Source organism: Scomber japonicus, chromosome 9, assembly GCF_027409825.1.
Source record: "Scomber japonicus isolate fScoJap1 chromosome 9, fScoJap1.pri, whole genome shotgun sequence".
Lineage (NCBI taxonomy): Eukaryota > Metazoa > Chordata > Actinopteri > Scombriformes > Scombridae > Scomber > Scomber japonicus.
The window spans coordinates 2,137,234-2,151,460 of record NC_070586.1 but is presented as its reverse complement, the minus strand read 5'-3'; the positions used below and the strand labels follow the sequence as shown (position 1 = coordinate 2,151,460).

Below are 14,227 nucleotides of genomic sequence, written 5' to 3'. Positions count from 1 at the left end.
AACTTCAACTGTCAAATCATTCTTACACAAATTGGGTTTAGGAGAAATTGGTGCTGGTTAACATTTAATAAACAACATCCTGTGACTGTGAGGTCACACTAGAATATCCTCTCAGGAGTCAAATGCTCCGTTTTTAAGACTGATACAGGACTGAATGAGTGCCATGTTTGGTCCGGTATCAGCTCTGATACATCTGTGAAATCATTTCTGGCTCCAAAAATTAAAAATGGCGACCATCGAAAGACTTCAACAGGGCTTCCACAGACCGATGGGTGACCTCACGGTGGGCACGTTGTTTTCTACAGCTGAAGGTTCAACATACAACATGTTTTTACATCTCTTCTCTTTGACCTTTGACACCTAGCTAGCAAGGCCTCGACTTTATTTTACTGTTTTTATTGCGTGGCTGCTATTTTTACCCATGTTTTTTTTGTATTTTATATGTAACTTTATGCCTCATATGAGCATTATTCTTCTGTGCACGACTTCGGTCCACTGTAGTTGTTTCTAAAGTGCTTAACAAATAAAGTTGGATTAGAACATACTGTAAATGATCTCAGTGTTAGTTTACTTTATTAAATCTACGGGTTTTATTTAACATTTTATTTTGAAGGACTGGTTTAAGAAGTCTCATCTTTTATTCTGGTAACTTGACTACGGTGTCTCGTGCCCGTGTGGAGCAGCGCGAGCTCCTCAGCTGTTTAAATCTCCGAAACCGGGATTCTTCCTTTTAACTGTGGTCCGGCTTTTACACAGCTGTTTGCGTGTTTTTCTGCGTGGTTTGTGAGTTTTTCTGCTGTTTTGCGTGTTTTTCCCGGTCGGAGGGGGATGTAAGTGTCGGGTTGCGGTTAGACATAGAGTGTTGTTGAGCTGTTGAACCGGACAGAGGAACCGGACAGACCGGGTAACGATGCCGCAGCTGACGGCTCTTCTCCTCCTCACTCTCTGCCTGAACCTCCACACATGCCGGGCTGTCCCTGCTGAGCTGCCCGGCCTCAGCACCGAGCCGCCCGGCCAGCTCAGCCGCACCGACCCGCTGCAGGATGAGGAGCCGGGGGTCGGTGCGGAGCCCGGTGCGGGAGGGGTGGCCAGCTGCGGGCCGTGTGAACCGGAGCTTTGCCCGGAGACGCGGGGCTGCAGAGCCGGTCTGGTGCGGGACTCCTGCGACTGCTGCAAGGAGTGCGGGAACCTGGAGGGACAAGCCTGCGACCCGGGGGACCGCAGCGTCTACTACGGGCTGTGCGGGACCGGGCTGCGGTGCCAGGCGGACCCTCGGCCCACAGAGGGAGGAGGAGGAGAAGAAGGAGGGGAGGATGAAGAGGAGGAGGTGTGTGTGTGTGAGCAGCAGGACCCGGTGTGTGGAAGCGACGGAACCACATACATGAACCTGTGTCAGTTCAGAGAGGCCGCCTTCAACAGACCCGAACTCAAGACCAAAGGGAAGGGGCCCTGCAAGACAGGTAGACAGCACGAGCACAAGCACGAGCACACCTGTATGTCTGTCTGTCTGTCTATCTGTCTGTCTGTCAAACAAAACACTTTAAAAGGGTTAAAACATTAAGAAAAACTAAATAAATCCATAATGAAAGTGTGATAAAGCAGGAAAGGTAAACAGTATGTAGCATTTAAACAGTGAAGTGAGTTTAACCCTTAAACAGGCAGGAGTGGAAAATTAGTTGTAAAAAACCCTTACTAGTTATGTCATTTGCACCTAAAGTAAGGAAGGAAGGAAGGAACAGACGGAAGAAGGAAGGAAAGGAGGGAGGAAGAAGGAAGGAAGGAAGGAAGGAAGGGAGGGAGGGAGGGAGGGAGGGAGGGTTGGAAAAAAGGAACAGTCAAAACAAAAAGGGTCAATTTGACCCGGGAGGACGACAGGAAGGATAATGAGTCTGTATCTCCTGGTGCACGTTGTCTGTTTAAGGCTTAACAGCTTGGGGGGTGAAGGTGGTGTTCAGGGTGTGTGAGGTCAGAGGTCACGCTGGAGGCTCCTGCACCAGGTCTGGGAAATCAATCAATCAATCAATCTTTATTTATAAAGCTCCAAATCACAACAGAGTCATGTGAAGGCTCTTTCCACATAGAGCCCTAACCCTCAGAACCAGACTCAGAGTAGGAGAACATCTTTTAACAGGAAGAACCCTCAGAACCAGACTCAGAGTGGGAGAACATCTTTTAACAGGAAGAACCCTCAGAACCAGACTCAGAGTGGGAGAACATCTTTTAACAGGAAGAACCCTCAGAACCAGACTCAGAGTGGGAGAACATCTTTTAACAGGAAGAACCCTCAGAACCAGACTCAGAGTGGGAGAACATCTTTTAACAGGAAGAACCCTCAGAACCAGACTCAGAGTGGGAGAACATCTGCCTGGACCGGTTGGAGTAGAGAGGAGAGAGAGGAAGGAGAGGAGGAGAGAGGAAGGAGAGGAGAGAGAGGAAGGATAGGAAGGAGAGGAGAGATGTGATGGAGAACGTTAAGATGTTCTCTTCAGACAAAGTTGAGTAGAGCCAGACTGATATATCGGTATCAGCGTGTCTCTGAGGTTTGTTCTGCTCGTCCTCTGAAAGTCAACGACCGTCTCTTTGGTCTTTTTGTTGTTGAGATCATCAACTGACTCATCGTTGTCAGAAATCAGACCCATGACTGACGGTGTTAGACGGTCATGTGTTCAGGGTTAAAGGTGGAGGACGTGTTTCCTAACCTGACAGTTTAAGGGTATATTAATAGTCATATTTTCAGCTCTGTGTGCAGAAAGGATGGATTGCAGGTATCATTTGACTGGAGATGTTTCATATTGTTCTATATTACCAATACCTTTTTAAAGTATTGAGTACAGATATCATTAAGGTATCATCCTAGACTGTCTGGTATCAGTTGGTGGTCGTCTGTCCGTTAAGTTCATATCGTTATCTGCATCAAAGCAGACATAGAACGTGTAATGATCATCTGCTGCTTTGGTCTTACTGCTGTCAGACAGATGATCCTTCCTCCTATCGTCTGTGATGGTCTGTAGGCCTCGCTGCATGAGTCTGTTATTATCAGTAAGGCTGAGTGTCAGTACTCTCTATGTCTTTAGTAGTATTGAAACGTCTCCTGTCAAATGATACCTGTAATCGATCCTTTCTGCACCCAGAACTAGATAATATGACTCTTTGTATGGACTTGCTCTCAGCCACCTAGGAAGTGCTATTTAAAAAAAAAAATCTTTGCTTTTCCTCTTTGTTGCCATGAACAACATAAAACATGGAAAGTCAACTTCAAAAATGCTTCCAGCAGGATCTCTGATGTCAGCACAACCTGTATCTATAGCAACCATAGCACAACCTGTATCTATAGCAACCATAACACAACCTGTATCTATAGCAACCATAACACAACCTGTATCTATAGCAACCATAGAACACAACCTGTATCTATAGCAACCATAGCACAACCTGTATCTATAGCAACCATAGCACAACCTGTATCTATAGTAACCATAACACAACCTGTATCTATAGCAACCATAGAACAACCTGTATCTATAGCAACCATAGCACAACCTGTATCTATAGTAACCATAACACAACCTGTATCTATAGCAACCATAGAACAACCTGTAACTATAGCAACCATAACACAACCTGTATCTATAGCAACCATAACACAACCTGTATCTATAGCAACCATAGCACAACCTGTATCTATAGCAACCATAACACAACCTGTTACTATAGCGACCATAGCACAACCTGTATCTATAGCGACCATAACACAACCTGTATCTATAGCGACCATAGCACAACCTGTATCTATAGCAACCATAGCACAGCCTGTACCGATAGCAACCATAGAACAACCTGATGGTCCAGCCCTCACCAGTTCATGGTGGTCTGTTACCATCAAAGCAAAGAAGGTGTTACATCTTTCAGACAGGTCATCAGGTTTTATCAGCTGTGATGGTTCAGGTCTGACCCTAACCCTGGTGTCACTGAGCTAAAGGCTGCTGTGGTTCAGTTCCTCACAGAAGAGATGTACAGATGTTTCCTGTCAATCATCTGCGTGTTCTCTGCTGTTTTACTTTACAGACAAAGCTGCTGTTGTTCATTGTGTTTGTCCTCAGCAGCAGAGAAGGTTTGGGTCTGTCTTTAGTTTGTCCTCAGCAGCAGAGAAGGTTTGGGTCTGTCTTTAGTTTGTCCTCAGCAGCAGAGAAGGTTTGGGTCTGTCTTTAGTTTGTTCAGCAGCAGAGAAGGTTTGGGTCTGTCTTTAGTTTGTTCAGCAGCAGAGAAGGTTTGGGTCTGTCTTTAGTTTGTCCTCGGCAGCAGCAAACAGTAAAAAAGTCCAAAACCACAGAAATGTTAATAAAAAACAGAAAGTTCCTTTTTATTATTTATGAAAAGTCTTTAGAAGGAAAACGTTCTAATATCGTGAATCCTCATGAAGTCTGAAGTTTATGGGGAAAAAATCCATGTTGAGGTTTTATTATAAAATATGAGAATGAAGTTTTAATTTTGTGAGAGAGTAAAGTGTAAATGTTAGAAGATCAAATATTAATAAGAAACGAGCTTTAAAAGTGTCACATGATCATTTCTTATTAGAATCAGAGTGAGTTTATACAGAGTCTGAGTTTTTATTTGGCCTGTTGGTCTCAGCTCTTCATCCTGCTGCAGATCAGACCCTCAGCAGGTCTCTGAAGGACGGAGGCAAACCCCCCCCCCCCCACACACACACAGACCTGAACCAGGACCAGACCTGAACCAGGACCACAACATGAAGCTAACTGTGTATTAACACCATAAAGTTGACAATAAGTGAGCAGAGACGGACTGCTGGGTAGTTCAGGGAGCGTAGGACAGAGGAGCATTCAGTGAGGTGACTGACTGACTGACTCTGGATCAGCTGAGAGATGAATAAACAAACTGATCAGGTCTAACTGTGCCCCCCCCCGATCCGGTCTAACTGTGCCCCCCCTGTTCTGGTCTAACTGTGCCCCCCCTGTTCCCAGTGAGACCCGCCCGTCTCTGTGCTCTGTCTGAACAACCAGCCTGAACAGAAACACTGTGTTTGACTACAGCACCTCCACCTCCTCCTCTTCCTCCTCTTCCTCCTCCACCTAGTCCTCCTCTTCCTCCTCCTCCACCTCCTCTTCCTCCTCCTCTTCCTCCTCCTCCACCTCCTTCTCCTTCTCCTCCTCCTCTTCCTCCTCCTCCTGTCCTCCTCCACCTCCTCTTCCACCTCCTCCTCCTCTTCCTCCCTCCTCCTCCACCTCCTTCTCCTCCTCCTCCTCCTCTTCCTCCTCCACCTAGTCCTCCTCCTCCTCCTCCTCCTCCTCCTCCTCCTCCACCTAGTCCTCCTCTTCCTCCTCCTCCACCTCTTCCTCCCTCCTCCTCCTCCTCCTCCACCTCTTCCTCCCTCCTCCTCCACCACCTCCTCCCCCTCCTCCTCCACCTCCTCCTCTTCACATTAAACTGTGTCTCCATCTGTTCAAACGTTTGTTCTTTATGTTCGAGGAGAGCTCAGAGCTCAGAGGTCAAAGGTCAAACATCCTCAAAAACGGTTTGTCAGGCTGAACTTTGTCTGAAACGATCCAACGTGAACTTCAGCAGCATCGTTAGTTTTGAAGTCTCTGAATGACCCTAACCCCTAACCCCTGAATACCTGTCTGACCTTATTAAACTGCATCAGCTCTCCAGAGCCCTTAGGTCAGCTGATCAGAGCCCTCATAGGTCAGCTGATCAGGTGGACGTTCCTCCATCCTTCTTAAAACCTAGAGGAGATCGAGCCTTCACAGTTGTGGCTCCTCCTTAACTTTTACTGTGCAGACTGAGAACAGCCTCTCCACTTTTAAAACCCACTAGTTCAGCTTGGCCTTTGGTGGAGTGCAGCTGCTTTATTGGGTCTTTCATCTGTTATATTTCTCTGTATTATTTAGTTTTTAATGTTTTTATTGTTTGTTTGTTTTACAGTTTCTGCTTATTTTACTGTAAAGCACTTTTGGTAGCCCATTGGCTGTTTTAAATGTGCTATATAAAGCTGACATTGACATCAGAGCTTCTGATTGGACAGAAATGTGAGATTTTTACCTGAGAGTTGTAATTTAGACGAGAGACGTTTCATGAAAACGGAATAATCGTTGGTAGGGTCCGAAGTCAACCTTCATGCTGTCGTCCTTTAATGAGTCACTGAGCTTCAGGTTCATTAATAGTTAATTAATAATTTCAGCCACTAGGAGGAGCTCTAAACTTCTGTAAACTACCTCCACCTTGTGTTGAAGTAGAACCTGAAACACGGAGTGAATGTTTACTGCTGCTCTCGGCTACTTTGACTCGCTAGTAAGTTATCCTGCTAGCTAGCTGACTGGTAGTAAGTGAGCCTGCTAGCTAGCTGACTGGTAGTAAGTTATCCTGCTAGCTAGCTGACTGATAGTAAGTTAGCCTGCTAGCTAGCTGACTGGTAGTAAGTTATCCTGCTAGCTAGCTGACTGGTAGTAAGTTATCCTGCTACCTAGCTGACTGGTAGTAAGTTAGCTGGCTAGCTAGCTGACTGGTAGTAAGTTAGCCTGCTAGCTAGCTGACTGGTAGTAAGTTATCCTGCTAGCTAGCTGACTGGTAGTAAGTTATCCTGCTAGCTAGCTGACTGGTAGTAAGTTATCCTGCTAGCTAGCTGACTGGTAGTAAGTTATCCTGCTACCTAGCTGACTGGTAGTAAGTTAGCTGGCTAGCTAGCTGACTGGTAGTAAGTTAGCCTGCTAGCTAGCTGACTGGTAGTAAGTTATCCTGCTAGCTAGCTGACTGGTAGTAAGTTATCCTGCTAGCTAGCTGACTGATAGTAAGTTAGCCTGCTAGCTAGCTGACTGGTAGTAAGTTATCCTGCTAGCTAGCTGACTGGTAGTAAGTTATCCTGCTACCTAGCTGACTGGTAGTAAGTTAGCTGGCTAGCTAGCTGACTGGTAGTAAGTTAGCCTGCTAGCTAGCTGACTGGTAGTAAGTTATCCTGCTAGCTAGCTGACTGGTAGTAAGTTATCCTGCTAGCTAGCTGACTGATAGTAAGTTAGCCTGCTAGCTAGCTGACTGGTAGTAAGTTATCCTGCTAGCTAGCTGACTGGTAGTAAGTTATCCTGCTACCTAGCTGACTGGTAGTAAGTTAGCTGGCTAGCTAGCTGACTGGTAGTAAGTTAGCCTGCTAGCTAGCTGACTGGAGGGAACATGATGCAGACGAAGACACACTAAAGTCAGAGTTGAGCTACGGTGACTTCACACGGACAAAAGCTGCTGTCTGCGTTGTTTATGACGGGGAGAAAATAATCCACCTGGTCTGTAAGCCTGTAAGATTTTTATGAAAAGAAATGAAGGCTGATTATCAGTTTGTGCAGTTAAAGCATGTTTGTTATGAATATTTAAAGTTTTGACGCATTATCTATTTGGCTCTTGTGAATATCGGCATGCAGCGAATATTCAGTTATTCGTTGTATTTAGTCGACTATGAAAAAACAGACTCATGTAAATGTGTGATTGAATCTTTCTTCACAGTATTCTGACTTTTACTACAAAGTGTTCTTGTAAAACAGGCGAGTCCAACCTTTATTCAACCAAGACCCACAGCTGTTATACTCATAGTGAAACAACATATTTGATATGCAGAAAACAAACAGGCCTAATCCAGATATAATAAAACATAACCTAGTTGTAGTTGGAAGCTATTTCTCTATCATAGTGGGAGCTCTGATTGTAGGAGCTGATTGTAAACCTTCAGCAGGAGACAACGTGCTCATCAGTCACTGTCGATCTCTACTTTGACTTCAAATGGGTTGATCTGGAAAGTGCTGTCAAGTTCAAAGCACATCTTCTGTTCAGGCATTAAGTTTCACATCCCTCCCTTCATGCCAGATGTTGTCCTGGATTTGATCTCAGTGTGTGAATCTCTCCAAGTGGAACAGTGACAGGATTTTGGAGGCAACACAATCCAAATCAATACTCGTTCCAAATGGAAAACACAGATAGCTGGCAGCAGGCTCGATGGATGCAAAGTCTGTACAGCAGCTCTCAGATTCTAACCAGAAGCTCTGAATGAATGAAAGCTCTGCTCCTCAGTGTAGCAGCCATCTGACAGCAGCCGTAACTTCCTTTAAATGTGTTCACTTTAAATGAAACTGGTTCAGCGGGTCAGTGAGATCTGTCAGGTCGTCCTCTAGCTCAGCGTATTCTGTCTCCCAGATGAGAACAGAACAATCCTCTCTGTAGACTCCTCATTGCAACATCCATCACTTCTGTCATGGTTAAAATCTTACAACACAACGCCTGCTGGTGGATTACAGAGTGGTAGTTAAGTCCTGGAAAGATTAGTTGTGTTTGCACAATGTGATGAAGCTGTTAGTACGGCTCGCTGCTGCTGGAGCGCTGTTAGCTGTAATGGAGATGAGTCTGGAAAATATCTTCACCTCTAGTTTTTCCTTTCAATAATAAAACAGTGAGTTGCTCTTCTTTCCGACCATGTCTCCCAAAAAAACCCACAGAGCTGATCCATCGGTCCACAATCAGAGAAAACAGTCACACACTTCATTAGGAACAACACTTTAACAGGAAGTAACCTCAGCTAGAACCAAACTCATTAGGAACAACTCCACTTTAACAGGAAGTAACCTCAGCTAGAACTGGACTCATTAGGAAGGAACAACTCCACTTTAACAGGAAGTAACCTTAGCTAGAACCGGACTCATTAGGAACAACTCCACTTTAACAGGAAGTAACCTCAGCTAGAACCAAACTCATTAGGAACAACTCCACTTTAACAGGAAGTAACCTCAGCTAGAACTGGACTCATTAGGAAGGAACAACTCCACTTTAACAGGAAGTAACCTCAGCTAGAACCAAACTCATTAGGAACAACTCCACTTTAACAGGAAGTAACCTCAGCTAGGACCAGACTCATTAGGAACAACTCCACTTTAACAGGAAGTAACCTCAGCTAGAACCAGACTCATTAGGAAGGAACAACTCCACTTTAACAGGAAGTAACCTCAGCTAGGACCAGACTCATTAGGAACAACTCCACTTTAACAGGAAGTAACCTCAGCTAGAACCAGACTCATTAGGAAGGAACAACTCCACTTTAACAGGAAGTAACCTCAGCTAGAACCGGACTCCTTAGGAACAACTCCACTTTAACAGGAAGTAACCTCAGCTAGGACCAGACTCATTAGGAACAACTCCACTTTAACAGGAAGTAACCTCAGCTAGAACCGGACTCATTACGAAGGAACAACTCCACTTTAACAGGAAGTAACCTCAGCTAGAACCGGACTCATTAGGAACAACTCCACTTTAACAGGAAGTAACCTCAGCTAGAACCGGACTCATTAGGAACAACTTCACTTCAACAGGGAGTAACCTCAGCTAGAACCGGACTCATTAGGTACAACTCCACTTTAACAGGAAGTAACCTCAGCTAGAACCAGACTCATTAGGAAGGAACAACTCCACTTTAACAGGAAGTAACCTCAGCTAGAACCAGACTCATTAGGAAGGAACAACTCCACTTCAACAGGGAGTAACCTCAGCTAGAACCAGACTCATTAGGAACAACTCCACCTTAACAGGAAGTAACCTCAGCTAGAACCAGAGTCATTAGGAAGGAACAACTCCACTTCAACAGGGAGTAACCTCAGCTAGAACCAGACTCATTAGGAAGGAACAACTCCACTTTAACAGGAAGTAACCTCAGCTAGAACCAGACTCATTAGGAAGGAACAACTCCACTTCAACAGGGAGTAACCTCAGCTAGAACCAGACTCATTAGGAACAACTCCACCTTAACAGGAAGTAACCTCAGCTAGAACCAGAGTCATTAGGAAGGAACAACTCCACTTCAACAGGGAGTAACCTCAGCTAGAACCAGACTCATTAGGAACAACTCCACTTTAACAGGAAGTAACCTCAGCTAGAACCGGACTCATTAGGAACAACTCTACTTTAACAGGAAGTAACCTCAGCTAGAGCAGACTCATTAGGAACAACTCCACTTTAACAGGAAGTAACCTCAGCTAGAACCGGACTCATTAGGAACAACTCTACTTTAACAGGAAGTAACCTCAGCTAGAACCGGACTCATTAGGAACAACTCCACTTCAACAGGAAGTAACCTCAGCTAGAACCGGACTCATTAGGAACAACTCCACTTCAACAGGAAGTAACCTCAGCTAGAACCAGACTCATTAGGAAGGAACAACTCCACTTCAACAGGAAGTAACCTCAGCTAGAACCAGACTCATTAGGAAGGAACAACTCCACTTCAACAGGAAGTAACCTCAGCTAGAACCAGACTCATTAGGAAGGAACAACTCCACTTTAACAGGAAGTAACCTCAGCTAGAACCAGACTCATTAGGAACAACTCCACTTTAACAGGAAGTAACCTCAGCTAGAACCAGACTCATTAGGAAGGAACAACTCCACTTTAACAGGAAGTAACCTCAGCTAGAACCGGACTCATTAGGAAGGAACAACTCCACTTTAACAGGAAGTAACCTCAGCTAGAACCGGACTCATTAGGAAGGAACAACTCCACTTTAATAGGAAGTAACCTCAGCTAGAACCAGACTCATTAGGAACAACTCCACTTTAACAGGAAGTAACCTCAGCTAGACCCAGACTCATTAGGAAGGAACAACTCCACTTTAACAGGAAGTAACCTCAGCTAGAACCGGACTCATTAGGAAGGAACAACTCCACTTTAACAGGAAGTAACCTCAGCTAGAACCAGACTCATTAGGAGCAACTCCACTTTAACAGGAAGTAACCTCAGCTAGAACCGGACTCATTAGGAACAACTCCACTTTAACAGGAAGTAACCTTAACTAGAACCAGACTCATTAGGAAGGAACAACTCCACTTTAACAGGAAGTAACCTCAGCTAGAACTGGACTCATTAGGATCAACTCCACTTTAACAGGAAGTAACCTCAGCTAGAACCGGACTCATTACGAACAACTCCACTTCAACAGGAAGTAACCTCAGCTAGAACCAGACTCATTAGGAAGGAACCTCAGCTAGAACCGGACTCATTAGGAACAGCTCCACTTTAACAGGAAGTAACCTCAGCTAGAACCAGACTCAGGAATGTGATTATTTTAAAACTTAAAGATATGACAGTTTTATTTTTCTCTTGCTTTTCTGTAAATATTCAGAAACCATAAACAGAGATAAGATGCAGATTTTAATCCGATAAAAGTTAATTTCAGGAAATTCCTGAATTTCAGTGGAGAGAAAAAACACTGAAGCTGATTTACTCTCTCTCTCTCTCTGTCTCTCTCTCTCTCTGTCTCTCTATGTCTCTCTCTCTCTCTGTCTCTCTCTGTCTCTCTCTGTCTCTCTCTCTCTCTCTCTCTCCTCTCTCTCTCTCTCTCTCTGTCTCTCTATGTCTCTCTCTCTCTCTGTCTCTCTCTGTCTCTCTCTGTCTCTCTCTCTCTCTCTCTCTCTCTCTCTCTCTCTCTCTGTCTCTCTCTCTCTCTCTCTCTGTCTCTCTCTCTCTGTCTCTCTATGTCTCTCTCTCTCTCTCTCTCTCTCTCTGTCTCTCTCTCTCTCTCTCTCTCTCTCTGTCTCTCTCTCTCTCTCTCTGTCTCTCTCTCTCTCTCTCTCTCTCTCTCTCTCTCTCCATATGATTATAGTGTCTCTCGTCCCTGTCCCTCAGCTTCCTGTTCACACTGACTCTGTGACCCAGAATAAACCTGGTTTCCTGTCAGTCTGAATCCAGGATTTTTTTCTGACCTCAGGCCAAACCCACTTTTTTCTTTTTCTGTATGAAATTATTTTAAGCCTCCAAACTTCAAAACACACACACACACACACATACACACACACACACACACACACACACACACACACACACACACACACACACACACACACACACACTTAGGGTTACTACTGGTCCTTTATGCAGACGCTCAGTTCAGCCTCTGTCTGTTAACAGGGCCGTTTTAGCTCCTGTCTCTTTAAATGTAAATAGTAATGAAGCAGAATGTGTCACAGTAAAGTTTAATAACCTTTGAGACCTGTCTCTCTCTCTCTACCTGTCTGTCTCTCTCTCTTTCTCTACCTCTCTCTACCTGTCTGTCACTCTACCTGTCTCTCTCTCTACCTGTCTGTCTCTCTCTCTCTTTCTACCTGTCTCTCTCTCTCTCTTTCTACCAATCTATCTCTCTCTTTCTACCTGTCTCTCTCTCTACCTGTCTGTCTCTCTCTCTTTCTACCTGTCTCTCTCTCTCTCCTTCTACCTGTCTCTCTCTCTTTCTACCAATCTCTCTCTCTCTCTCTCTCTTTCTACCTGTCTGTCTCTCTCTACCTGTCTGTCTCTCTCTCTCTCTCTCTCTCTCTCTCTCTCTCTCTCTCTCTACCTGTCTGTCTCTCTCTCTACCTACTTGTCTGTCTCTCTCTCTACTTGTCTGTCTCTCTCTCTACCTACCTGTCTCTCTCTCTCTCTCTTTCTACCTGTCTCTCTCTCTACCTGTCTGTGTGTCTCTCTCTCTCTTTCTACCTGTCTCTCTCTCTACCTACCTCTCTCTCTCTCTCCACCTGTCTGTCTTTCAGTTCCTGTCATTAAGGTTCCTCCTCAGAGTCAGGTGAACGGGACCGGCAGCAGTCTGGTTTTCCTCTGTGAGGTTTTTGCGTTTCCGATGGCGTTGGTCGAGTGGAGGAAAGAAGGACGAGACATCATCCTGCCTGGAGACGATCCTCACATCTCTGTGCAGGTAGACTCACCTGCGGCATGTTTAGCTTAGCTTAGCATAAACACTGCTAGCTGTTTGATGTCCTCTCTGTCTCTGTGTCGCAGTCTCGGGGCGGTCCTCTGAAATTCGAGCTCTCCAGTTGGCTGCAGATTGAGGGGGCGGAGCCAGAGGACTCAGGAACCTATCGCTGCATTGCTCGTAACAACCTGGGCTCCGTCTCCGCCTCTGCTGTGCTCGGAGTCCTCGGAGCAGGTGAGAACTAGCTTCTTATTCAAGCTACGATCTTATTCTAACTAGTTACGATGTTCTAACAAGCTATGATCTTACTCTAACAAGTTATGATCTTATTCTAACAAGCTACAATGTTCTAACAAGCTACAATGTTCTAACAAGCTATGATCTTACTCTAACAAGTTATGATCTTATTCTAACAAGTTACGATGCTATTATAACAAGCTACGATGTTATTATAACAAGCTACGATGTTCTAACAAGCTACGATCTTATTCTAACTAGTTATGATGTTCTAACAAGCTACGATCTTACTCTAACAAGTTACGATCTTATTCTAACAAGCTACGATCTTACTCTAACAAGTTACGATCTTATTCTAATAAGTTACGATCTTACTCTAACAAGCTACGATCTTATTCTAACAAGCTACGATCTTATTCTAACAAGTCACTCTTGCAATCAAGATGGACATGGTCATCAGGACAAAAGGAAATCTCAACATTTCCTCTAAATTAAATCAGTGAGTTTATTCAGGCTGCGATGACATCATTGATGATGTCACAACGTCCTGCAGCATTTGAATGTTTTGTCTCTCTGTCTCTACCCGTCTGTCAGAGGAGCTGTCGTCCTACCTGGCCAACAGCGTTTCAGAGATGAAGCAGCTGATGGACGCCACAGACTACGACCAGGACTTCTACTGACACACATGATGTCACTTCCTGTCACCCAGCGCCGTTTGGCGTCCCCTCCGTCCAGCTGTCCTCAGACTGAGCAGCAGAGACAGTTCACATCACACAGCTGGTGGAGTCCACAGACTTTTGACCATTTTGTCTCTGTGATGATCAGAGACATTCGGAGGTCACATGATGAGCTGCAGATGCCGGTTCAGTACTTAAATATTAAAATATTAAAATAATATTTGTATCAGTGTATTCTAACATTATTGTGACATCACACGGGGCGTGACACGCAGACTCAGCATGTTGAACGTGTTGTAGATGTCGCAGGTTCGAGCCTGAGTCGCCTCTGCCGGTGTGAAACTGAAACTTTTATATATAATTCATAATAAATGTAAAAATAACTCAGCTGATCCTGTTTGTCTGATTCATTCATAATAATAATGTGACATGTAAAGATGTATGTGTAAAATGTTGTATAAGCTATTAGCACTAACTATTAGCAGGTTTCTACTCACTGCATGTATCTCACAAAGTGTTTTACATTATGCATTTAAATGAAGAGCAGTTTAAAAGTGTTAATTAAAAGGTTAGAAACATTTTTAAAGGAAATACT

At 44.5% G+C, this 14,227-nt stretch overlaps 1 protein-coding gene across 1 annotated transcript; it reads left to right on the top strand.

Moving 5' to 3' along the window:
• Window positions 1–678: 678 nt before the first annotated feature.
• On the top strand, window positions 679–14,004 carry LOC128364357 (kazal-type serine protease inhibitor domain-containing protein 1-like). The gene is made up of 4 exons (XM_053324894.1): window positions 679–1,460; window positions 12,561–12,721; window positions 12,805–12,952; window positions 13,550–14,004. Exons 1-4 carry the CDS (start codon window positions 911–913, stop codon window positions 13,633–13,635), a joined length of 945 nt encoding a protein of 314 aa, XP_053180869.1. The 5' UTR covers window positions 679–910; the 3' UTR covers window positions 13,636–14,004.
• Window positions 14,005–14,227: the final 223 nt, after the last annotated feature.